The sequence below is a fragment of the Corvus moneduloides genome, chromosome 19 (genome assembly GCF_009650955.1).
Source record: "Corvus moneduloides isolate bCorMon1 chromosome 19, bCorMon1.pri, whole genome shotgun sequence".
NCBI lineage: Eukaryota > Metazoa > Chordata > Aves > Passeriformes > Corvidae > Corvus > Corvus moneduloides.
The window spans coordinates 11,180,044-11,202,925 of NC_045494.1; the positions used below are offsets into that span (position 1 = coordinate 11,180,044).

Below are 22,882 nucleotides of genomic sequence, written 5' to 3' on the forward strand. Positions count from 1 at the left end.
TGAGCCAGCAGAGTGTCCTGGGGGACACCGAGCTGTCCCTGAGCCTGCAGAGTGTCCTGGGGTCCCGGGGACACCGAGCTGTCCCTGAGCCAGCAGAGTGTCCTGGGGTCCTGGGGGACACCGAGCTGTCCCTGAGCCAGCAGAGTGTCCTGGGGCCCTGGGGGACACCGAGCTGTCCCTGAGCCTGCAGAGTGTCCTGGGGTCCCGGGGACACCGAGCTGTCCCTGAGCCAGCAGAGTGTCCTGGGGTCCTGGGGGACACCGAGCTGTCCCTGAGCCAGCAGAGTGTCCTGGGGTCCTGGGGGACACCGAGCTGTCCCTGAGCCAGCAGAGTGTCCTGGGGGACACCGAGCTGTCCCTGAGCCAGCAGAGTGTCCTGGGGCCCTGGGGGACACCGAGCTGTCCCTGAGCCTGCAGAGTGTCCTGGGGGACACCGAGCTGTCCCTGAGCCTGCAGAGTGTCCTGGGGCCAGGGGCCAGTGGGATCTGGGGGCAGGAGGAAGAGCAGTGCCAGCAGGTCAGGGAGTGATCCTGCCCCTCTGCCCTGCTCCTGGAGCTGTGCCCAGCCCTGGGCTGCCCAGCTCAGCCGGGACAGGGAACCACTGCAGAGGGTCCCATGAGGGCCAGGAGGATGATGAGGGGACTGAGGAAGGGCTGAGGGAGCTGGGGCTGCTCCCCTGGAGAAGAGACAGCCCAGAGGGCACCTCATCCCTGTGTCCCAACGCCTCAGGGCCGGGGGCCGAGCGGCCGGGGCCGGCCAGATCCCAGCAGTGCCCAGGGACAGGACAGGGACACCGGGCACAGAGTGACACCCAGGAGGCTCTGTGTGAGCAGGAGGAGAAACTTCTCCTCTGTGGGGGTGCCAGAGCCCCGGGACAGCTGCCCAGAGAGGCTGCCCAGGGCTCCTTCCCTGGGGATGATCAAACCCACCTGGATGTGACCCTGTGCTCCAGGTGACCCTGCTGGAGCAGAGGGGTGGGAGCAGAGGATCTCCAGGGGTCCTTCCAACCCCAGCCATCCTGGGATTCTGTGGGCTCCAATCTCAAAACCTGCTTGGTTTTGTAGGACAAGTGGAGTGTCTGCCTGTGCTTCAGTCTGAGAGCTGGGAAATGGTGATAATCCTGATTTTCTCAGCTGGGCCTTGGGAGCCTCCTTATAAATATTTATGAAGTGCTCTGTTTATAATTGAGAGTAAATAAATGGGTGTATGGAATTCACAGTCCAAGCATGCAAGTTGTTCTCTTTCACACCCTCAAACAGAGTCATTTATGGTTTCTGCTTTCCTCTGGAAGCAAAGGATTTGGGAAGAACAACTTCAAAACCTCCCATCTCAAAGGGAGCCGCAATTAGGAAAGAAAAGCCAGGATTTAAGGGGCAAATCCTGCTGACGTCAGGAAAGGCAGGGAAAAGCTCCCAGAGGTACTTCCTGTGCCTGAAGATGGAGATGGTGCCTGCTGAAGTTTGTAAAGTGCTGAAGTGTCCAGATCCTTTCTTAAATCATTTTGAGAGGGGACATCCCGCTCAGACACTCCGAATCTTTTGGGATCTTGTCCACTCGTTCTGCTGTGACACCTGTAGGGGCTTTTGGGGACCTTCTGGGAATCCTCCTGGTTGTCTTTTTGCATCTTCCCACCCCCTTTGTCCTGAGCAGCAGCTGTCCATGGCCTTGTCCTTGACCTTGTCCCTGATCCTGTCCCTGCCCATGTGCCCAACTCAGCAGCCAGCTAGAAGTGCACATTCCCAGTGAACCCACGGGGTGCTGGCAGGGGAGCTGGAACTGGACAATCTTTAAGTTCCATTCCAAGCCAACCATTCCAGGATTCCATGACCCTTTCCTGGACGCCTGTCCCAGCACTCAGGCCATGCTGGCCAGAGCTGGCCATGCCCTGCAGCTCCTCCTGTCCCTGTTTGCACCTCTGCTCACGCCCAGCCAGCCCAGCAGTGACAGCTCCAGGTAACTCCTGTCCCCTACATGGTCCCACCACCTTTTCCTTCACCTGGAAAATGCCCCAGGCCCTGCCTGCCATTACCATGGGAATGCTTTCCTGCCCGTGCTGTCAGGAGGTGGCGAGGAGCTAAATTGCACCAGGCAGCCACTGATGGATGATGGCACCCAGAATTAACCAGAGGGATATTTATATTTTCCCTGCCGAAGCCTTGGAATGAGTCCCTCTGTGTTTGGCAGCTCTCCCCCAGAGCTGCTGAGGGCTGAGGCAGACGCCTGCAGAGAGTGAGTGCTGGCTTTGTTTACGAGGGAGTTACTCTCACAGGGAGGAGCTCAGCCAGTTGCTTTCCTCTTTAAGGTGACACCATTATTTTTGTGCCTCTCTGGAGCGAAAGTGAGCTCAGCCTTGGCCCCTTCTGCTGGCGTTTTTGCTGTGGGACAATTTGATTTGCCTGTGTCATAGAATCGTAGAATCATGGAATCATGGAATCACAGAAACATGGAATTATAGAATCATTGAATCATGGAATCATGGAATGGTAGAATCACAGAAATATGGAATCATAGGATCATGGAATCATGGAATCGTAGAATCATAGAGTGATAGAATTACGGAATCACGGAACCACAGAAACATGGAATCATAGAATAATGAACTCATAAAATCACAGAGTCCCAGAATCATGGAATAGTTTGGGTTGGAAGGGACCCCAAAGCCCATCCAGTGCCACCCCTGCCATGGCAGGGACACCTCCCACTGTCCCAGGCTGCTCCAAGCCCCAATGTCCAGCCTGGCCTTGGGCACTGCCAGGGATCCAGGGGCAGCCCCAGCTGCTCTGGGCACCCTGTGCCAGGGCTGGAATTCCTTCTCTCCTGCTGCTCCAAACAAGAGCTCAGCAGTCTTTCAATTTGAACACCCACAGGAAGTGAGAGTGGTTTAACCCCTGCAGCTCTGGGAGAACCTCTCCCAAACTGTGAAGAGCAGCACAAACCACACACAGAGCTGGGACACGACCACCGTGGACAGGATGAAGCTGTGCCCAGCTGCCCCTCGGACTGGCCCTCACTGGACAAAGCTGTGTCCAACTGCCCTCCAGGGCTGGTTTTGCTCCCCTCCCTGGCAGCCAGCAGAGAGCCCTCAGGGCAGCCACAGGCCACCTTGCTTTTTGGACTATTTTCTGTTTGGCTGGATTGATAATGCCGGAGTAATTACTTAGGAAAATTCCTTAATCAAAATCACATTTGTGGAGGTAATGAGCAAATAGGTCAAGGAGAGCAGTGTGCCTTAGGAGCAGGAGCTGCCTCCCTGAGCATCTGCAGAGCTGGCGGCCTGCAGGGGCCCGGGCTGAGCTCCAGGGCCTCTTGGCAGTGCAGGGATTCAGCCAAGCTGCTCTTTTGGGTGCTCTGTGCTCTGGGGAGCTGCAAGCATCTCCCAGGACTTCTCTGCCCTGGTTCTGAGTGTTCCAAGTCATCCTTCCAGGAGCACGTTGCTTTCACAGGGATGTGTTCAGACTCTGGATGGCTCTGGCCATCAGCACCCAGAGGTTTTAGAGGAAGCCTGGATGATAGAATCTGTCCTGGATTCTTGGGAGGGTGGGAACCCTCAGAGACTCGGACAGTCCAAAGCATTGCAAGCACAGAAAAGGTTTACTCCAAGATTTCACATTTTAACCAACTAAATACCACGATGAAGCAAGTGCTGCTGAGCCCCCAAACCCCAGCTGGGAGCTCAGCTGTCCAAGGCACAGCTCGCTGGCCTCCCTGTCTCTGACCCTCACCCACTTCAGTCCCTGCTGCCAGCCTCAGGTTGGAGAATTTGGGATAATTGCACATCACACACAACCTCTGGCACCTCCCTGTGCCTCTCCGGGGGATCCTTCAGGAATTCACTGAGCAGCCACAACCCAGAGCAGGTCCTGCAGGACTCTGATCGTCCATCCACTGTGAAACCCAACTCTTTGTCCTCATCCACTGCCTGCTGTCATGGAATATGTTACCAACTCTCGAGCAGGCCTTTCCTCTTAGCTGTTCTCCAGCCCTGCTGATGAAAGACTTCCCTGGCAATTCCCAAAGAAAAAGGCTCTGCCTTGATGGCATCACTGCCATGCCCACATGAGCCAGGCTCACCACGGGCCACCTTTCCCAAAGCCATCCTGCCTACCCCACTTCATTTCACTGCAGTCCCTCAGGGTGCACCTGCAGCCCCAGCTCATCTTCCACAGCCCCAGCACCACCTCCAGAGCCTTCCTGAAGGTGGGCATTGCCACCCTCACTCACCAGTGGAATGGCTGGGCTGAGCTCAGGGCAACTCAGCTCTGATTTCAAACCTCTTCACTGGACATTGTCTAGTCCAGGTTACTTTTTACCATTTCACTGATAAGATTTTGTACAAAACTTCACTGGTTCTTCAGTTTTAGGGAGGTGATCAGACACAGCCCCTACCCTGCACAGGAATCTCCTGTCCTCCCCCTCTACAGGGATTAACAGTGCAAAGAGAAAAAAATCAGGGTTTTGTCTTCCCTGAGCACCCTCACATTCTCACTTTGCCATCATTTTCTAGCAAACTCTGCCTAGAAAAATTTTCCCTCCTCTAGATCAAGACATCAGATTGCTCAGGAAAAACACAACACTTTTTCTGTTGAAAAATCTCCTTTCATCTTGAGGTGATTCTCTGGATGAATCTCAACAGAGGAGATTCCAAAGCACATCTGGGAGGGAGAGCTCAGCTTTGTCCAAAAATCTCCAGGCAATTCCAGATTTGATCCTCTGCAACTCTGATAGTAGAAAGGAATTTTGTTGGTTTTACATCTATTTCTTTAGGAATTGGCAAAATTCACCAACAGAAAATCAAGAGCAAAAGCAAAAAACCTCCCCAAACCTATGGAAGCCAGACATTGCATGGCACATGCTTCCCGCTGGGAGAGAAGGAAACAGATTCCAGCCCAAACTGAGGTTAGGCCTGGTCTTTAAAGCTTTGCTGCAAAGCCCAGAACACTCCTTGGGACCTGAGCTCTATTCCAAGCTCAGCCTTGTCCTGGGGAGGATTCACATCCTCCAAATGCAACATCTGGGCTTTGTCCTGTGCCTCTGCCCACGCTGAGCCGAGCCAGCACCCCTCAGCAAGGCACCCACAGGGGTGCCAAGATGAGAGGAGTCACCCTCCGAACGCTGTTGCTGTCCCCAAACTGGATGCAGCGTCCCCAAGGTGTGAGCTTGGCCACAGCACCACAGCAGTGCCACCGTGCCCTGAGCCTGTCACACAGCAGGGTGGCACTGGAGCCCCCAGGCCACGCTGAGGGGGTGGGATGGGGGCATCTGGGAGGGCCGGTGGAGGGTCAGGGCTGTGCCACCACCTGGTCAGTGGCCAGGGTGTCCTCAGGAGCAGGGCAGAGGAGTTGCTGCTAATTGCAAGTGCCCCTGATTGAAGGAGGGCAGTGCAATTAAACCTCATAAACAACTCAGGAGCGTAAATCAGGAGCGGGCTGGCAGCAGCCAGTGAAACATTAATGGCCTGACAGCTGCTCCAAGGTAAATATTTCATCATCTCCACCAAGTATCATCCTGACAATTATGTTCAACCATGTTCACAGGTGTCACCTGCGACTGAACTCAAGGCTGGGAGCGTGTCTGTGCCAGCAGGGTGAATCCCCATGGAGTGACCAGGACCTGTCAGCTCCTGAGGGATGAGCCTGGACACTCGAGGAGGTGTGAGAGCAGCATCACAGCCCAGAGGTGAGACCAGGGGCTCAAGGAGCGGAATTTGTTCTTGTGGGAAGAGCTCAGCACTCCCCAAACTGCCAGAGCCTCACTGAGCACCACGGGCAGGAAAGCAGCTCCTCGAGGGAGGCTGGATTGAGGATCTTGGAGGTCTTTTCCAACCTTAATGATTCTGTGATTCACATTGAGTTCAAGGCCAAGCATGGGAGGAGCAAACATCTCAAGATCTTTGGGTTCTCCTGCAGAGACGGAACCAGAACCTTTGTTCTTCTGGCTATGGAACTGCCGAGCTGGAAAGGAGCCTCCTGCTGCTTTTCTCCGTTCTCACTCCTCCACATCAGCCACACTGGGCACTGGCACTGCTGCCCATCCCTTGTCCTGCCTGCCCTCCCCAGCCATGGGCACAGAGCTGCTCTGCTTCTGTGCCACTCCAGACCTTGCTGCCTGGACCTGGGAATGATCCCGATGCAGATCCAGCCCCTGCCAGCTGTCCTGGGCAAAGCCCACGGGTTGTGTGCCAGGTCAGGAGTGCTGGGGCTGCTCCTCAGGGCTGCTGGCACTGTCCTGGGTCACTGACAGCCTCCTGAGGGACAGGGTGACCTCACAGATGTGGAGTGACAGCCTGCTGCATTCCAGAACGTTCCACAGCAACTCAACCTGTCCAACCCCCACTGCAGCTCTCCCTTCCAGCAGAGAACATTCAGCGCTGCTCAGATCCCACACTGATGCTTTGGCCTGAATCCTTTGATGGATGAATCCACTCAGAATCCTGTCAGGCAAGTGGAGAGCTGAGTGGAGCCATCCTTCCATCTCCTGGTGCTGCCCTCTGCCCCAGCACAGGGACCGAGGACACAGAGCAAAGGACAGCAGTGCAGGTGTGACAGGAAAGCTCCTCCAGCCATGTCACACCTGGAGTCCTCTGGGGTCACTCCTGTACCTCTCAGATGGTCACCAAGGAGGAGAAACACACAGAGAGCAGCCTCAGACAAAGAGGACACCACTGACTCTGTGCTGCTGGGTCTGCCAGGGTGGGATGCAGTGAGGGCAGGCAGCTCCTCCTGAGGGGCAGCTCCGAGCTCTGCTCCCTGGGACAGGGACAACACCCAGGGAACGGCTGGAGCTGGGCCAGCGGAGGGTTGGGTTAGATTTTGGAAAAGGTTCTTCCCCAGAGGGTGCTGGGCACTGCCCAGGCTCCCCAGGGAATGGGCACGGCCCCGAGGCTGCCAGAGCTCCAGGAGCGTTGGGACAGCGCTGCCAGGGGATGCCCAGGGTGGGATTTGGGGTGTCTGGGCAGGGCCAGGAGCTGCACTGGGTGGTCCTGTGGGTCCAGCTCAGGAGATTCTGTGGTTCTGTGCATTCCTGCAGCTGGCAGATTTTGGGTAGAAAGCCACGCACTGGAGATTTCATATTTATCTCAGTGCTTTTTGGAGGGGCCACTCTGAGCCCTGGGGCAGCGCTCAGGACTGGCAGTGGTGGAACATCTGTGGGGGGGTTCTTTTAGAGAGCAGCTCTTATCCACAGAAGTGATTTCACAGCAGAGATAGAGGTGTTGGCACAGCTGACAAACCACGGACAGACTTGGGGAGAGAGCTGCAAAAGGCCAGCCACATATTTTAGAATTATTTTCCTGAGGAGGATTTGGTGAGATGTGAACTTCATTATTTGCTAATGTTGCAGCACAGAGCCTTGTCCAAGGCCCAGGAGAGTCAGAAGGAATCTTTCCATTAACTTCCCTGATTGTAAGTGAGATTGTGACAGATGTACTCCCTTTCCCTTCCTCCGCAAATATTTCGAATCAAACAGCACGAGCAGTTGGATGTGTCCTTCTCTGGAGGAGGGCATCGTTCCCTCCTAGGGCTGCTCACATAAATAACCCCGGGGGAGTCTTTCAGGTGCCCAGAACAAATCAGATGGTCTGAGGGTAATAAAGCTTCAGGGAAGGGGAAGTGAGGCAAGAGCCACTCCATTCCCAAAGTGGCTGGAGGGCCAGGAGCAGCAGGGCCTGCATCAAGGATAGGAGTTGTTTGCAGACAACAGTGAAATTGTCTTCAGCATGAGCCAAACCTTCCTGCTGTGTGTCAGCCTTGAGAAAAACCTCCTGAAAGCCACCAGAAAACACCCTTGGCATGTCCCAGAAAGGGAATGCCCTGGAGATATGGGCTGTGGAGAAGCTGCCTCAGGTAGGGAAATTGCTGGAAGGAAGGGGAAGGCAAAGATTCAGCCTCAGCTCCTTGCTCTGCCTGAGCAGAGCCTGAGACAAGGCAGGGAGAGGCACTGGCTGAGCCCTTTGGGATGTGGATGCTAAACCAGAACCTCCTCAGTCAGGTTTTCAGAGGCTTCAGCGCTGTCTCCTGCTGGTAATCACTCCCACTTCCCCTGTGCAAGGCCTGTGAGAGCTCCGCGCCGGAGCTCAGGTGAGGCACTCGTCACACACCCAAGGACTGGCTCGCTGGAATTTAACCAGGTCACTCCTCCAGCATCACCTGCACCCTCTGGAAGCTGAGCTGGTCACTTGGAGCCGTGCAGAGCCCGTGGCCACTGCTCTCGTGGGGGCTGTGGCCAGTGGGCAGCTCTCAGTTCACTGCTCCAGGCAACAGCACCAAGGCTAAAGCAGAGAACCTTTATTCCAGTACATTTTTGTGCAGTTTAAAGTCAAAAAAAACCCAGCTGGGAACTAGAGGAAGCTGATGGTGATGGAAGCAGGGCATAGATTGAGTTGCAATGTCTGGGCAGGGGTCCAACAAGAGGGGAAGGGAAGTTTACCGATTCTGGCACGCTTTTAATGGAGCTCTGCTTCCAGCTCCTCACCTCTGTTTACACTTCCGTGGAGTGTGATAGGATCAGCAATCAGGAAGCAGGAGAGGCTCAACACGCACAATGTGCTTATAAAGATTTCATTCTTCACAGTGTCAAAAGCAACTTTCTGGAGGCCAATTTAAGTGTTGTCAATACCGGGTGCAAATTGGCCTTAACATTTTAAATTGATGTTTTCTGTAAACTGCTCTGATTAATGGAAGAAAAAGATTGTGTTTCTGCCTCTCCTCTGAAGATCTAATGGAGGTAACAAACAATAATTGATCTGGCGAGACCCAGAGAGGCAAACAGGGAGAGTCAGAGCTGCTACAGAAATGATTTTACCCATCCACAGAAGGATGGCACGGGACAGAACAGCTGCTTAGAACGTGGGCTTGCTTGGGTTTGTTCCCTGAGGAAAATCTGAGCAGCTTTAACTAAAGTATCTGAACTTCAGGCAGAAGGGTTTGACTGTAAATTGCCCCCACGGTGTCCAATCTGTGTCCTGGAAAATCCCAAACCTGCTGGCCTGAGCCTCAGGCCACATCTCACAGATCCTGGAGCCTTGAAGATGCTGAGACTCAGTCTCCCACCTGGACACCAAATTCCCAGAGCATCTAAACAGGGGCTCCCTGTGGACTTTCTCACAGGCAACCTCTAAAAGCCCTACTCAGGTCAGAGGGACTCAGCTCTGGGGTACCAATCTGAGCAGGGCCACCCCTCTCAGCCTTGCTCCTGATTGCACTCCTACATGTCATCATTTCACCTCCTGGTGAACGAGCTAAAGCAGCTGATGGAGGAATGGGAGAGCTCCAGCGAGGAGAGAGGAGTGGCCATGGCAGACGGAGGGGATGGAGCCCTCAGTTCCATCAGCAGAAGGGACATTGGTCTGACTCAAGCTCCTGGGAAGCTGGAGCTTGGGAAGTGTGGCAGGACAGGACAGGACCTGACCTTCCCCTTTTAGGTGTTATGGTCCAAAACTGTTTCCATTTCTGCTTCTGTGTGTTTTGAGAACAGCACTGCTCTGCCATTCCCAACCCCACTGTACAGATCCAGGAACTGGGAAAGCAGCCAGATGGATCAGGCTGGACCTCCTACACACACGGAGTCTCCATCCTCCCTGACTCCATCCCACTGCTCCTTGTCAGTGTTCCTGTGACTCCTGCATCCATCCATCCATCCATCCATCCATCCCACTTCCCAGGATCACATTATCCCATCAGCCCCAGGATTTGCTCTTAAACCCAGCAGCTGTTACAAATACCAGGCAGACAGTGGTAGGACAAGGGGAAATGGTTTTAAACTAAAAGAGGAGACATTTAGATTGGATACCAGGATGAAATTCTCCCTGTGAGGGTGGGCAGGCCCTGGCACAGGGTGCCCAGAGCAGCTGTGGCTGCCCCTGCATCCCTGGCAGTGTCCAAGGCCAGGCTGGACACTGGGGCTGGGAGCAGCCTGGGACAGTGGGAGGTGTCCCTGCCCATGGCATGGGGGGGCACTGGATGGGCTTTAAGATCCCTTCCCATCCAAACCATTCTGGGATGCGTTGGTGCCAATCCCTGGCTCTGGGAATCAGGCCTGGTGCTCCCAGCCGAGTGCAGGAGGGCCTGGGAGCTGCTCTGGAGCATTTTGGGCATCACTCAGAGCATCCCCAGAGCCCCTCAGTCCCTCCAACGTGTTGGGTACATCCTGCATAGGGTTCCCTGACTTTTTCCACCTCGATGCCTCTTCTCCACCGGAGCACCGTGCCAGGCAATCCTGCTCCAGCGCACTCCCACGTTATCCCCGAGTTCGGTGTGGAGCTCTCAGCAGGCCGAGTCCCACGGGGAGGTTTTGTTTCAAAGTAAATCTGTCAGCTCAGCCCTCCCTCCTGCTCCCAACTTCCATTAGTCCGGCTTAAAAAATAAAAATTTTTAAAAAGCTGTTGCCATAGTAACCCCCAGTTTGCAGGCACCACCCGGCTGAGAAGCACCTGCTGGCCCCGTGGCTCCGGGCCTGCACTCTGCCCAAGGAATGCGACATTCCACAAAAACACTTGGAGCAGGCACCTGCTCCTTATCCCGGGGCTCTGGATGCTGCTGCTGAGTCGTGGCTGCGTGGATCCTGCGAGTGTCATTACCCTCCCTGAGTGTGCACACTCACACCCTCCTCCTCCTCCTCCTCCTCTTCCTCCTCCTCCTTTGTTTCCCCACAACAGCCAGACTTCCTGATTTATTTTTTGAATCTTTTTTTCAGCTGTGTCACTCGTTAGCTGCTGTAACACACAAACCCCTGACATCAGCCACGGGAGATGTTTGGGCGTGAGACACAAGGAACGACTGCAGAAGTTGCTGCTTTTCAGTCCCCACCAAGTTTGCTGGCAAATAAATTTGCACTGGGGATATTTTGTTGTCTCCTGTGTCTTGTTAGTGGGGCAGGGTTTTCCCAGAGGTTCTTTCACACAGACTACCCTAAAATACTGGTTTATTCTGCTTTCCAGCTCAGTAAAAGGCTCAGGAGAGCAGAACAAACCAATATCCAGAGGCAGCAGCCAGTGAGGCCCTGGTGTGGCTGGGGGAAGGAGGAGGCTCTGGGACCAGGGGCAGTGCTCCTGGGCAGCCAAACCTCTCACAACTGAACATCCCCCAGCCTCTGGCAGCCATGGAAGAGGGGGGTTGGACGTCCAAAGCAGAAAAGATAAGCAAAGAAATATTCAGCAGTTTAACAGATCCATTTGGACGAGGGCAATTAAGCTGTTTGCACTCCAGCTCCTTCTCCTGGCTTTCCAACCCCTCCCTTCTCCCGTGTTTCTGGGTTCTAAAGCTGTTTGGGACACAGGCTTTGCTTCCCAGCGCCCGTTGGAAGCTGCTTTCCAAGCTCTGGCTGAGCACACAGGGCTGAAGGAGCCTTGTGGAGATGCAGGAGGAGCATCTCTGTGCATCCAGGGTGGAAGTGAGGATTCTAAATCCTCCACCCCACAGAACAGAGCAGCTGGTGTCCATAGTGAGGATCCTAAATCCTCCACCCCACAGAACAGAGCAGCTGGTGTCCATAGTGAGGATCCTAAATCCTCCACCCCACAGAACAGAGCAGCTGGTGTCCATAGTGAGGATCCTAAATCCTCCACCCCACAGAACAGAGCAGCTGGTGTCCTCTCAGCTCCCCCACCCCAGCAGCACCCAGCTCTCGCCACTCTGGACTGATCCTCCCCTTGGCAATGATATTCCAGGTGCCAGGACACCGAGTAACTCTTCCCTCGGAATGTTCTGAGACAGCAACTCTGACATTTTCGAGTGGCTCAGAAAATGCATCATTAACCCTTTGGGGATTTTCCTGGGAGGGAAGGCACTGGGGCCTTCCATGACGTGGGATGTGCCGGCAGGAAAAGCAGATGGAGTGGCACTGACTTGCCTCAGCTCCTACAAATCCTCAAGGTTTCATCGCTGGTCCTGCTCCCTTCTTTTCAAATGTCAGGGAATGGCAAGAGGAGCGTGGAGAAAAGCAAAGCCCCGTTCCTGGAGCACTCTGGGTGTTTTCCAGATGGTTTCCCTAATTCCTCACCCACCTGCACCTTAAGTAGTTTCTCACAACAGAGCGCAGGGGCTGGGAAACGACCGGGGGATGGTTTTACACCTGCTTTGTGTTCCCCTGAACAGCTGTAAATGACAACACAAACTGCGAGCAGCGGGGACTGGAACGCCCTCCACACACATCCCTGCACTGATCCTCGGCAGATTAATTCCAATAATTGCTGGGGATCTGGGGGAGAAGCTCGCTAATTCCGTGAAGGAAGAAAGGAAGCAGAGCCCAGCTGATCTGGGGCATGGGAGAGAGGGGAAAGGGGGAAGGATGGATGAGGGGAAGGCATTGATAACCTGCAGGGAACCTGGATCCCTGGGCTTTAGGGGAAGGCATTGATAACCTGCAGGGAACCTGGATCCCTGGGCTTTAGGGGAAGGCATTGATAACCTGCAGGGAACCTGGATCCCTGGGCTTTAGGGGAAGGCATTGATAACCTGCAGGGAACCTGGATCCCCTGGGCTTTAGGGGAAGGCACTGATAACCTGCAGGGAACCTGGATCCCCTGGGCTTTAGGGGAAGGCATTGATAACCTGCAGGGAACCTGGATCCCCCGGGCTTTAGGGGAAGGCATTGATAACCTGCAGGGAACCTGGATCCCCTGGGCTTTAGGGGAAGGCACTGATAACCTGCAGGGAACCTGGATCCCTGGGCTTTAGGAAAGGGCCAGAGCCCTGCTGAGCCCGTGGGGAGCTCAGAGACCCCCTCCCGATGTGATGCTGGGGTGGAAGTGCTCCCCACGCTGCTGTGCCAGGGTTTGGCTGGTTTTCTGCCATTTCCATAAAGATTAAAGGCCTCTCCTGCATTTGTGCACATTCAGAACAAGCTCTGAATGTGCCTCTGGGTGCGAGGCACTGCTGAAAGCAGCACTTTGAATGCATCCATCTCTGGAACATCCTGACTCAAACGGCTTATTAAAGCCTTCCCCAGATAGATCAGGCTAATCAGAGCGCTGGCCTGCGTTGTTTGCTGCATTCCAAGTGGTGATCCTGGCAATGAGCTGCTCTTCACACCTGCAAGTCCCCCTGTCCCCAGCACAGGTGAAGAGCAGATTTTAACTCTGGAGAAATCTCTCCCTGTGGGCAGCCCTTCCCTGGAAGCTCTGGAGCTGGGTCCAGACCAGCGCATTCCCTTGGGGAGGCAATTGGATATTCTGAGAGCGAAGAGGCCAACAGAATATAAATCCAGGCTGGAGTCTTTCCTCCAACAAAAGGAGTGTTCTCATTGCTCTCCTGGCCTCCTGCTCCTGGGGGAGATCAGGGGTACCATCTCAGTTCCAAAAGGCCTTCCAGTATCCCTTGAAGGCCAGGAATATTTCAAGCATTTTGAAAGCCAGAAGGCCTTCAAAAACATTTGCAGGCTGGGAGAGCTGAGGGTGCTCAGCCTGGAGAAGAGAAGATTTGGGGTGACCTCGTTGTGACCTTCCAGGACCTGAAGGGAGCTACAGGAAAGATGGAGAGAGACTGTTTACAAGGGGTGGAGCGACAGGACAAGGGGGAATGGTCTTAAGCTGAAAGAGGGTAGTTTTAGATTGGATGTATAAGGAAAGAATTCCTCCCTGTGAGGGTGGGCAGGCCCTGGAATAGAATTCCCAGAGCAGCTGTGGCTGCCCCTGGATCCCTGGCAGTGCCCAAGGCCAGGCTGGACATTGGGGCTGGGAGCAGCCTGGGACAGTGGGAGGTGTCCCTGCCCATGGCAGGGGGTGGGACAGGAGGTTTGTAAGATCCTTCCCAACCCGAACCCATCTGGGATTCTGGGATTCTGCAGCAGCAGCTGGCAGGTGGGAGATGGACTCCTCCCCAGCCTGCCCTCGGCTGCTCTGCCAGGACTCTGCAGCCTCTGGCTCAGCCCACCTCCATTTGTCACTGTCACCCACAATCATCCTGCTCACTGACACCAGCCCAGCCTAATGGAAAAACGAAGCCAAGGTTTATTTAGCAGGACTTAGGGGCACCCTTCCAGTTACAAGTTTGGAAACAAAAGTTCCAAGTCAAACAAACACAGCTCAATCAGCCGCTGTGCAGCGAGGACAATCCCTGCTGGCTGCTTAACCTCTCCTCCTCTGGGCTCCTCAGCCAGGCCACAGCCACCAGCCCTGCAAGGACAGCCTGCAGCTGTGGGCTCCTTGAGCCAATTTGCAGTGCCAGTGAGCAGTGCCTTGCCTGGATCCTGCTGTTCCATATTACTGCCTCTTTTTCCTCCAGCTGTCCCTATTTCCTTCTCTTTTTTTTTATTTTTTTCCTCCCTTTCTCCCCAGAAAACAAATATTGGTGATTTTCTACTCCCCACCAGGGCTGGCCAGCTTTATTCTATTTAACAAGCTAGGCTACATACTTGTTTCACAAGTTTTACTTTTTCCCATCTATAACATTTTAGTCCATCAGATTTTAGATTTAGGGTTTTACATCCATTTGTACAATTTCCTAATCCCAACAACAATCTGGAGTTTAGCTCAGTAAGCGGGTACAGACCCCACAGAGCATTGCCCTGCGCTGACCATAAAACATTACAGGAAAACATTACAAGAAAGCATTGCCTGTAAAGCTGTTTTATGAGCTCGTGATCTGTCAGGGATAAGCTTTCTGTCTGCCACGATCTGCCTGTTAATGCTGGCCACAGCTGAGCCAGGAACAAGTTCTTTCGGGCAAATTCTCCCTTCCCAGCTCTGGCAGGGGCTGGTGAGGGTTCGGTCCAGCTGGCTGCCCCGAGGCAGCAGGACCAGTGCCCTGCACTGCCAGGGAGGGAGGCTGAGCTGGGAGTCCTCTCCTTTATGCCTGGCTTTGGGAATATCTCCTTTTGCTGGACTCCTGCCTGGGATGGCTCTTTCCCCTCACACAGCCTGGCCAAACATCACCTAAGCAAAAACTGGGTCCAGTTAACATCCTGCCTTTCCTTCTGAGCCTCTTTGCCTTGATCTCTTGTCCCAGCCCTCAGCAAGGACCAACAGCTCCTCACTGGGTGCTGTCACTCTGCAATGAGGCCGTTTGGTCACGATTCTGTGCTCTGGTCCTTGCATCCTTCTGTGCCTCCATTTATGCACTAGGAAGTCTTAAAATCCTCTTGGAATCCTCAGCTCCCCACAGACAACAGGCAGGGATTCTGCAGTCAGCAATTCCCCTCCAAACATTCCCATTTATCTCCTCTCAGATTTGCCAGTGCCTGAACACAACACCTAAGCCAGGCTTGCAGCACCCAGCTGGTCCCCTCAGCTGTGAGCAGAGAATTCCTTCTGCACCTTCCTTCTGGATTTGTGTGCCCTGACTGAGCAACGGGAGCCAGTGGGAAGAGACAGAGCGTCTTCAGAAAGGATTAATGGCACAGAATCCCAGGATTATTGAGGCTGGAAAAGGCATCCAAGATCACCAAGTCCAAGCTGTGCCCGATGCCCACCTTGTCCCCAGCCCAGAGCTCTGAGTGCCACCTCCAGCCCTTCCTTGGACACCTCCAGGGATGGGCACTCCAAACCTGCCTGGGCAGCCCCTGCCAAGGCCTGAGCTCCCTTTCCATGGGGAAATTCCTGCTGCTGTCCGCCCTGCCCCTCCCCTGGCCCAGCCTGAGGCCGTTCCCTCTCTCCTGTCCCTGTTCCCTGCCAGCAGAGCCCGACCCCCCCGGCTGCCCCCTCCTGTCAGGGACTTGTGCAGAGCCACAAGGTCCCCCCTGAGCCTCCTTTGCTCCAGGCTCAGCCCCTTTCCCAGCTCCCTCAGCCCTCAGGACTCATTCTCTGTTCCCTTGTCACCCTAAGGCTGATGTCAGAGCTGTCCCCTCATGGTGGCCGTCTCTGCTCACCAGGCAGAATCCCTCATCCTCGTGTTTCTGTCCTGGGCCAGAACCACAAATCCTCTCCAGAGCCAGACCCAAGGCTCAGATGTGCAGAAGCACCTCCCTCTTCCACACAATTCCCCTCAAGGCTGTTCTCCAGACCCAGGTTTTATCTCCCAGATCCAAATTTACACACAAGATCACAGGGCTCCCTGGCTTCGGGGTGAAAATGGGACAGCAAAGGAATCCTTCTCAGTTCTCAGGGAAAGTGTTTTGTTCCCAGCAGCAGGGGAGGCTTCAGAGGACACTGTCACCAGGGCCTGTCTGCACAGGGTGAGGACATTGCACCAAAACCCTTCCAAGAGTCACAGACCAGCCCTGCCTCAGCCAAGGGCCCTTTCCCTCTGAGCTGAGCCCACAGCTCCCACTGGCTTACTCCAAAACCTTCCCCAGCAGGGACCACGAGCAAAACCAGGTGACACAGGGCAGGAAATGCCACCAGAACCTTCCACGTGCAGCTGAGCAGCTTGGGAGTGAATGAGGGCACATCTTTGTGGAGGAGAGTCACACATCCAGCCCAGCAAGGATGGTGAATCTGCCACACCCCACTGAACAAAGACAATTACCCATCCATAGAGCATTAAATAAATCAGAACAATGTCTGTAGCTAAAGGCTGCAATCCCTGGGCCACGGGGGAAATCAAGACCAAAAGAATTCAATTTTTTTTTATGAAAAGAAGCTGTAAACAACCCAACAAACCCTAAATTCCTAGGCCAGTGCTCCTGGAGCAGCTCTTTGAGCTCCTGGGATGCCCTTCGGGTCACCTTCCACGCTATCCCAGCGCATCCCTGGAGTTCACCTGAATGAACCAGAATTGCAATCCTGTGGAATCCTCCCCCCTCAGCTGCTGTGTGCAGGAGCCCGGTGATGCCTCCCAGCAGATGTGTTTTGCAGGAAACACACAGCTCCACACCAGCTCCAGGTGCAACCTGCACTTAACACCTCAGCAGCCATGAATTTTTAAAATGCCTGGAGAGAAGAGGCACTCTGCTCAGCAGAGACCAGCAAGAATCATCACCACTGATCCCTGCACGGCCCTGCTCTGCCTGACTGCCTTTTAAGGCCATTTACCATCCTAATTTTAGGTTTACACAGCCTGCTGTGGTAGGGGTGATGTTCTGCTGCTTTCTAACACAGCTCTGAGGGGAGAGAGGGAGCAGCACTTACCTGGGTTGCTCTTGGAGGTGCGCACTGGGGTGTAATGGTTTTTGGAGGAGGTCCTGACTGGGGTGTTTTCTTTGGGGGAGGTATCTATGGCCGAGATAGTCTCTCTTTCACAGTGTCCGATTGGGATTGGTCCCTGCTGCCTTAGGATGTCAGCCAGAGCCCTGGGGAGACAGGGAAAAAAGGGGAAAAACAATGTATTTTCACACATCTAGAATTCAGTGTTTGTACTTGCACAGTCCATGAATCCAGGAGCAGCTGGATTTCTACCATAAACAGGAAAAAAAGCAACAATAGTAATAATCATAAAATTTAAAAGTATGGCTTAAAAGCTCCGTTTGTTTCTGTGTGTCTGCTGCGAGTAGTTCCAGGCTTGCCTGGCTGTTGTTTGGGTTCTCATCTGCTCCCTCTAATCCACTTCAGCCCAGGGTTATGGCACCTCTCCATCACCTCCAGGGCAGATAAACTGCTCCTGGCACACAAAGCACCGCCTCCATCAGGAGCCACTGCTGGCCACAGCCCTGGCACCTCCTAAAACTGCCACCAAAACTGCCCTGCCCAAGCCAAACTCCTTTAAAACTGACTCACATCAGGACTGTGATCTCCACATCCCGAAATCCCTGGGTTTTCTGCACACAGCTCAAACCCCAGCAGTGCTGGGAGAGTTTTTTAAAGGAGAACCATGAGCCAGAAAAAAAAGATTCACCAACAACAAATTGAAGCCCTTTTTGGTTTTCATCCTGAAGGGATGGTAACAACAAGAGCTGCTCTCTGGGTTGGTTGCTGCTCACAACGAGGAACTGATTTCAGGTGCCAGACACATGGAAGGGAGGAGACCTTTACTCCCAGACAAAGTGAAGAAATCCCAGGAAAGTGATGCCATACATGAGATAACCTGGACACGAGTGTCCAAAGCTGCCGTGGCTGGTTTGTGTGTGGGCCTAAAGCCCCAACCTGTGATCCTGAGTGCTCACTCCTCACCCTCCTCATGTCTAACAGAGGGAAAAAAGACTGCTCAGAAGCACCAGGACAAAACATTATAGGCGGAGGAGAAAGTCCAACTCCGATGGAGCTGCTTCGTTCCGTGCCAGTCCAATCACGGCACTGTGTGGGATCCAGTTCATTTCCTAAAGGTGGGACCCAATTCGTTTCCTAAAGGTAGGATCCAGCTTATTTCCATAAATGTGGGATCCAGTTCATTTCCTAAATGTGGGATCCAGTTCATTTCCTAAAGGTGGGACCCAGTTTATTTCCATAAAGGTGGGATGCAGTTTATTTCCATAAAGCCCTGAGGTGTTGGAAGGTCAGTCCCACTTAAGTGAGGAAGGATTTGGTTGGTGTGAGTCCCTTGGGTCCAGCTGGCTCACTGCCCACTGCAAAGCTCCAAGAGAACAGAGCCACTGCAATATTTGGGTCCCGTGTGTGCAGCCATTTGGGTACAATTAGTCCCACTGATGTCACCAGCATCCTTATCACCTGCACAAGGATATGAGACACTCCAGAAACCTTCCTGTGACAGCACATCTCTTATCTGAGGGAAACAAACCTCCCTGGCTGCAGCGTGTCACCCGTGGCGGCGGCGGCGGGAGCAGCCGGAGCAGCACCGCAGACAAGGATTTGTGACACCTTTCCCTGGCATCATCTCTGTGACAACGCTGAGGCTTCGTTCCACCTGAACCCACAATAGCCACAGTGCCAGCACAGAGGCTGTTCCACAGTGCTGGACTGGCCTGTGGGAGGGAAAGCTGTGGATGTGTCCCATGGCAGGACAGCCCAGGCCCGTCCTGCTCCCAGGAAAGGCTCTCGTGGGACTCTGGACAAGCTGAGGACTTTGGGAAGAAAGCCAGCGGGATGAACTCAGGGGCCACAAGGCAAAGAAGGAGCTGCAGCCATTTTCAGAAGGAAAAATCCAAAGGACTTGGTGTAAATCCAAAGGAACCAAGGGGGTGGGTGGAAGCAGTGGGGCAGCAAGGCTGGGCATCAGCTGGGGCCTGGTGCTGGAAGGGGAAATGACAGACTTTGATCCCAAAATGTGGCTTTGTAGTGAAGAAGAAGAAGCTGCAGGGCTGGGAGGGAGCAGCTGCAGCTCACCCTGCCCCTCTAACCCAGCCCAGAACCTGAACCTGCTCCCTGAATTTCCCACGAGGGAACAGCAGCAGTGCTGTGCTCCCCAAAGCCTTTCTGGGAAAGTACTGTCCCGTTTTCCCGATATCCACAGATTCCCAACACTAACTGAGAGTCTGAGTGTGGGCACAGGCATCCCTTCAGCTGAAGACAAGGGAGCTTTGGTGACAGCTCCACCAGGCCGGGATGTGGCCTGTGGGAAAGGAGATTGGAGCAGAGGGGTCTGTAGATGCTGGATGGGAAAGGCTCTGGGAAGAGCTGCCCGCCTCCAGCAGCACAGGGGGAACAAAAACCTCACTGACTGGCCTGATTAAAATGCCCTCCCATGGAGGCCTTAAAAACAGGTGCTAGAAGACAGAATTTCCTGTTCCGAGTACCTACGAATTTGGGGAAGGATGGAAGGAGAGTGACCAAATGGGTCTGGCAGAGCACAGTGAGAAGAACAGTGCCTGGCTGAGCTGGAGCTGCTAAAAGCAGAGCAGAGATGGAGTTGGTGGCAGAACTCCAACCACTTCAGCACAGCCAGGATTTCACTACATTTTCTTCAAAAAAAAAAAGCGAGGTTAAAGACTCCCCTATGCTCTGTAACTAACTCGGAAAGGAAGAGGCAGCTATTCCAGGAGATGGATTTATCCAGCCTGGAGCCAGCTCACCGGGAAGGGACGGCTCTCTCCGGGGGGACAGCATTTCGGTCACCAGCCACTCTCACAGAGGGCGGCCGTGCATTATTCATGGCTCGGCTCCTGTCCCCACACCTGCTGTGAGCCTTGGGAAGCTCCAAACGCTGACCACGCCCGGGGCTGGACAGTTCTGGGAGGCTCCCGCATTCCAGGACCTTCCAGCCGGGTCCTGCGTGCCCGGGACATCCCCCGGGCTGTGTCACACAGCAGCTGGCAGGGCAGAGGTGGCCTCAGCGATCCCCCTCTGCTGCCTGCTGGGCATCACCCTGGCCGTGCCCAGGTCTTATCTCCACGAGGATGGGGCGTTAATCGATGGCACGAGCACACTGCAAACTGATCCATCGGGGAATTGCTGCTGCTGCTCCCTCCGGGAGGCTCTGCCGAAGCTGAGCTTGCTTTGTTTGGAAGCGCAGGGGCTCAGCAGAGCCAGAGCTGCACCGGTCCCAGGTCAGCAAAAGAGAGAATTGGGCTCTGCACTGCCAGGAGCAGCAGCAGCCCATCCCTCAGAGCAGGAATTCCGGCGAGGAACACCGGGAATGGTTTCTCACCTGCCTGAAATGTGGTGGATGCCCGGCAGAGCTCCAGGAGCGTTTGGACAATGCTCTCGGGGATGCACAGGGTGGGGTTGTTGGGGTGTCTGTGCAGGGCCAGGGGGCTGGAATCTGATGATCCTTGTGGGTCCCTTCCAGCTGGGGGTATTCCAGGATTCTGTGATTCCGTGCCTCTGTGTGTGTGTCCAAGAACAGGTGAATTCACCCATGGAGTTAAGAAGGGAAAACACTAAACATTGGGACACCTTTCCAAGAGGGAAGCATTTGCACCCAGCATAAGTGAGGAGACATTCATTCTTACAAACACACATTGCAAGGAAAAGCCAGATGTCTCCTGAGAAATCTTAATGCCAAGGACAAGAATTATTTGGGAAGCTCCTGGAATTTAATCCGGCCCTAATGACAACCACTTCACACACCTCACACCGATGTCCAAACTGAATAATCTCTTGTTACTGCTGTGATGTGGGCAAGGAATTTACAGCAGTGACTGAGCTCACAGTGGGCCACACCAGTTCCTGTGAACACAGCAGGCCCAAAGAGAAACAAACTGTTATGTAAAGATTTGGCAATTAAAAGCTTCAAATGAACCTTTCTAAGGGATGCTTCTCTGCAGAGAGATGCTACTCTGCGCAGAGAGTGTCCCCAGCAAGGGCAGGACCTGCACCTGAGCCGTGGTCAGGCTGTTGGGGACAGGAGGGGGTTGGTACCCCCAGGTACCGCCGGGGCTTGGGCTGGCTGCAGGAGGGAGCAGCCCCCAAGCCCTCCCTGCCCCTGCTCCCACCCTCAGCCACCCAGCTCCAGCCCCTTCTCTTCTCAGAACACATGGGAGGCTCGCTGGAAAGAGATGCACCCAGGAAAGGCATTGGGGGTGCTGGGGAAGCTGTGCAGAAAAGGAACAGAGCACCGCTCCTGATCACGGAAAGGAGAGAAAATAAAACCAGCAGCTCTTGCTGGGTGTTCCCCAGGCATGAGAAGCTGTGGGAACGATGCTCTGCTGGCCCAGCTCTGTACCCTGCTCCTGTTTGTGCTGTGCATCCTCAGGCACAAACACAGTGACAGCACCAGTGCTCACGCGGCTTTGGGAGCACACGGCTGCGCGTGGTTCGTGCACAAAGGGTCTGGTTTTACACCAAATCCTCTGCTGTGAGCACAGTTAAGGGGCTTTGAACTCACTGAAGAAAGCTGCACTCTCTCTGAAGAGCCCTAACCCTGAAGAGCCCTCACAACAAAGGAGGTTGTGCTGAGAGCTGCAGCACAGCACAGCATTTATTGTGGAAGAATTCCGTGTTTATCTGCCTGGGGAAGGAGACATCTGAGCCCTCCAAGCAATGTGGTGCATACAGATCTAAGGAAACACAGCCAGCCCATGTGAGCAGGGGCAAAGGCAAGCAAAAAGCAGCCTGATCTCATCTTCCTCAGAAAGTTCAGATCTTATGTGTAACAGAAATTTTAAAAGGCATCTGATCTCCAAAGGCGCAGAGATCAACTGCTACTTAAGGATATAAGAGATTACAAAAGTAAAAGAAATAGAAGTTCAGAGCTACACTGGATTCCCCTGACACCTTGTGATGGAATTGGACTAATAGAAAAAGTTAATTAGCAAGCAGGAAAATCTCAAATAAATGGGAATTAGAGACACTGAGATGATTTGGCAGAGGCAGCGCAGTTTCTGGGCCTGGCCTCTCATAAAGGGAGAAGTTCAAAGGGAAAGGAGCAGACCCAGAAGCATGCAGAGGAAGTCAGTGGCCAGGCAGCCTCTGTGCTCCCACAGAGTCAATCTCTTCACAAAACACACTCAGAGAGGAAAACACGGCAAAAAACCCCAATTATCAAACTGCAAACCACGAGCAGAGCTCCAGACTGGAGCTTTCCCAGCCCATGGAAGTGAAACAAAAGGAGAAATATTTTATACAGGTACATGCACACAGATGCACTCCTGCCCTGGGTTTGGCCAGCTGGGTCTGGATCTGGACAATTCACCCTGCAAACAGGACAAGATCCAGGTGTTCTCCCTGCTTGGGAGTTACCCCAAATCCAGCAGGGTGCAGGGTTGGTTGGAAACAGAACTAGCTCTGAGTAACTTCTCTGAGGTCACCAGTGGAAGGTGTCCCTGCCCATGGCAGGACGAGATGATCTTTAAGGTCCCTTCCAATCCCATCCACTCCCTGATTCTGTGATTGTGATTCTGTGATTCTGTGGTTTTACAGCTGCACCTTTTTCTGGTTTATCTCAGTCCAGTCTGACCCGTGCTTGTGGCCCTGTACTCTGTGCCTTTGAGAGGGACAGGGCACTTCAGAGAAGAGACTCAGAAAGCATCAGGATTAAACACCACAAAGCAGGGCAAAGAGCAGCTGAAAGGCACCCGAGTGAGTCTGAGCAGAGTGAAAAAAGGCAGAGCATAAAAACACATCAGTGGAAAGAGAGTGGAAGCAGGAACAGCACCCAAGAAAGAAAGTCTTCTGTAGCGTCCCTGTGGCCAGGTGTGCTCACAGCACCCCCTCCTTGCCCTGGGGACGGGTGGAGTTTGAT

At 53.9% G+C, this 22,882-nt stretch overlaps 1 protein-coding gene across 2 annotated transcripts in view; it reads right to left on the bottom strand.

Moving 5' to 3' along the window:
- SHISA6 (shisa family member 6) overlaps positions 1–22,882 on the bottom strand; it is a 184,390-nt gene that overhangs the window by 156,190 nt on the left and 5,318 nt on the right. For both annotated transcript variants that reach the window (XM_032129157.1, XM_032129155.1), the window contains exon 2: positions 16,999–17,159. In XM_032129157.1, the coding sequence (XP_031985048.1) occupies positions 16,999–17,159 (161 nt within the window). The remainder of the gene's footprint in view (positions 1–16,998; positions 17,160–22,882) is intronic.